The sequence below is a fragment of the Chionomys nivalis genome, chromosome 8, assembly GCF_950005125.1.
Source record: "Chionomys nivalis chromosome 8, mChiNiv1.1, whole genome shotgun sequence".
Classification (NCBI taxonomy): Eukaryota; Metazoa; Chordata; class Mammalia; order Rodentia; family Cricetidae; genus Chionomys; species Chionomys nivalis.
Window position 1 is genome coordinate 88,687,412 of NC_080093.1, and position 3,619 is coordinate 88,691,030.

Genomic DNA, 3,619 nt, shown 5'->3' on the forward strand with positions numbered 1-3,619 from the left:
TTATCTGATGGAGGATTAATCCCACCCAGACAAGGTCTGCAAGACCATCGACTCTGAAAGCTGTTGCTTACTTTTGCTGAAGCAACTTGGTGTCTCTCCAGTATCTGCATTGTAGTGGGTAATCTCAAACGATGTGCATATGTAATCTCATGATTGCATCTCAATATTTTTATTAGATTATATTTTTTAAAGATACCAATCCAAATTCCCACCCCCTCCCTTCCTCCCATTCCCTCCACACACCCTCTGCATCTCAATCTTATGGGCACATATATCTGTGAGTGGTCAAGAGGGTGACTTTTCATTTAGTTATCCAGTTTTGATATATAGAAGATGTACTGGTACTTGCTTAATAACTGGATCTATTTGTCCCTCAAATACCATGGACATTTAAAGGCCTACCTTGCTATTTTGCTTACTGAATGGCTTTCCCCCACCCCACGAGACCTCCAGTGAGAGAATTTAATTATGAAGTCATAAACCTTTGTTCAACAGCCATATCTCCTTTCTGTTCCCTGAGATACATCAGAAGCCACCTCCCTGCAACTATGTTCTCTTTGTCAGAACATGCAGTCAGGAAAGGAGTCTTTCATATAAATCACATTTGGGACCTTCAAAGATGAAGGGACATCCAAGCTTAGAGAATTGCTTTTGTTCTATGTGTGTATACAAACTGGAAACTTTACAAAACAAGAGGAGAACAACAGATGAAGCATAAAGAAACCGATGCAGAAAAGTGCGTATTTGAGAGTTCGTTTTGCCCTCATATCCTTCTAAGTCCTGCACTTGCTGTGAGCCTTCTATCTTAACCCTGAGGGGCACTGAGGATGGCACTCAGAAGCTCCCGATAAAAAACACCTCCAGCAATTTTATTGTCTGCTCCACTTTGTCATTTTCTTTCTAAATGTGTTTGTTCTAACTATAGTTATTACGCACACTTAAGGGTAGCTGTCATAGAAAATGGACACAGACTTTAAAAGTTTGCAGTCAATAGTTTCTACATAGCAGTGAATTACTTTACATTGTGAGCACAACTGAAAAATAATTTTCAGTAACTGGTTTTGTGTGGAATTTTGATTATACATGAAATGAATAACTTACTATGAACTTGTGATTTACTTTCTGGTGAATAAATACTAACCCTCCATATTTACTGCCAAACTTTAAGTTTGGTTATATTCCATAACATATATTTCAATTATCAATATCGAGTTTCCCTTCAATACCATGCCTATGGTATATTGTTTGACAAATACATATACAATATTTGACAAAATAACATATCTAAGAAAATGATTTTTTACCAAGTTGTCTCTTCAAAGCACCCTTGATCTCATTATTTCTGAGGCTGTAGATAAGCGGGTTCAACATGGGGATCACAACTATATAGAACAAAGACACCACCTTGTTTTGGTCTGTGGAGTAGCTGGACTTGGGCATCACATAGATGAATGTGACAGTCCCATAGTAGAGAATGACAGCAGTGAGATGGGAGGTGCAGGTGGAGAAAGCCTTGTGGCGGCCCTCAGTAGAACGCATCTTCAGGATAGTGATGAGGATGTAGGTATAAGAGACAGCTATGACAAACACTGTTATTGAAACGATGGAGCCTGCAGAAAATGTATCAAGAACTATGAGGACACTGTCATAAGAACAGGAGAGTTCAACTAATGGAGTAAAATCACAGAAAAAGTGATTGATTCTATTTGATCCACAGAAGGAAAAAGAAAAGAAGGAAATGGTATATGAGGAAGCGTTAAGAAAACCACCAATATAAGATGCTACAAGCAACTGGATACAGACTTGTGTGGACATCTTGGTGGAATAAAGCAGTGGGTTGCAGATTGCTACAAACCGATCATAAGCCATGGCAGCCAGGAGAAAGAACTCAGTCGAACCAAAGAAAGCAGCTGAGCCAAGTTGGATGGCACATCCAAGGTAGGAGATGGTGTTTCTCTCCACCAGGAAGTTGACAAGCATATTAGGTATGACAGAAGATGAGAAGCTTATGTCAACAGAAGCCAAGTGGCTGAGAAAAAAATACATGGGATGATGGAGCTGGGAGGAGACTCTGATGAGAAGGATGGTGCTGAGGTTCCCAGACATGGTCACCAGGTAGATGCACAGGATGATGGTGAAGAGGACGACTTTAAGGACTGGGTCATCTGTCAATCCCAATAAAATGAACTCTGTCACTGCAGTGTGGTTCCCATCTTCCAAGAGAGCCATGGGTCAGTGTAGCTGCTGCCAGAACAAGGCTGTGATCGAGACAGGAAGAGATTTATAGATATGTGGCTGCAATTTCAGTAACACATAGATAGAAGTTATAAACAAATATGTTCTTCAAAACATGTAATTGGGGTATTATATTGAACTCTCAGTGTTTTTATGCTTATGTGCATTGATTATTTAATAAATTTCAAGATGAAATGCTAGAAGTTTCCTTCAAATAGTCAATATCTAATTTACATTAATGTGTATAATTTGTGTATTTAAAACTAAATATGCAATAACGTAACAGTATAATATGTAAAATAACAAAGCAGTATAATATGTACACAAAAATTCAGCTTTACAAATGCAAAATTATGTAATGAAGTCTTAAATCATTATTGAAGTTTTTAAGAATTCTTTCCAATATTATCTATAAAGTAAAAGTAGCAATTCTACAAGCCCCCAAAATCAGAGAGGTTAAGTAATAAGGAAGGACCAAGGTAGGACACATGAATCTCCCTAAGAAGGGGGCATTGAATAGATTTTACAGGTGGACTGTAGGCATGGGAGAATGCTCATAGGAGAGGCCAGATAGGGAGAGAGTATTGGGAGAGACAACTGGAATTAGGGAGTATCAAAAGGGTGAGGTAGAATCCTCTGACAATCTTCTGAAACCAGGCAAGGCTTCTAGTGAAGGGATTAGAACACCAACCCAGTCACAATACTTTCACCTACAAATTTGTCGACCTTGCAAGATAAGCTGGTAAAGGTGGCACACAAATTTTGGGGGTAGTCAACCAATGACAGCTTGAGACCCATGTCATGAGAGAGATGCCTGACACTGCCTAGAGGGCCAGGAACCAGAATATGGATACCCAAGAGACCTAGGATAGAAGCAAACATGACCAGCAGAAAAGTCAATGATATTATTCTAATGATACTCTTCTATGCTTGTAGACTCAAGCCTAGCATAATCATCACCAGAGAGGCTTCATGCAGTAATTGATGGGAGTAGATGTGGAGACCCGTAGCTAAATCTTAGGAGGAGCTTGGGGAATCCCTAGGAAGAGGAGGAGGAAGAATTGTAGGAGCCAGAGAGGTCAAGGACATCACAGGATAATCCACAGAATCAATAAACAAGGGCTCATATGGGGCCAAAGAACCTGAACTGACTATCAGGGAGCCTGCATGAGTCTGTATTAGGTCCTCTGCATATCTGTTATGATTTGGGTTTGGTTTTCTTGTGTGGCTTCTAGAAGTGGGAACATGGGCTGTCTTTGACCCCTTGCCTGCTTTTTGGACCCCTTTCCTTCTCCTGAGTTGCCTCAATCAGACTTAATGAGTGAATATGACTATTCTTATTGCAACTTGATATGCCACATTTGTTTGATGTCCCTGTGTGGTC

At 39.8% G+C, this 3,619-nt stretch overlaps 1 protein-coding gene across 1 annotated transcript; it reads right to left on the reverse strand.

Moving 5' to 3' along the window:
- Positions 1-1,284: 1,284 nt before the first annotated feature.
- On the reverse strand, positions 1,285-2,229 carry LOC130879616 (olfactory receptor 507-like). Its single transcript, XM_057778311.1, has one exon. It carries the CDS (start codon positions 2,227-2,229, stop codon positions 1,285-1,287), a length of 945 nt encoding a protein of 314 aa, XP_057634294.1.
- Positions 2,230-3,619: the final 1,390 nt, after the last annotated feature.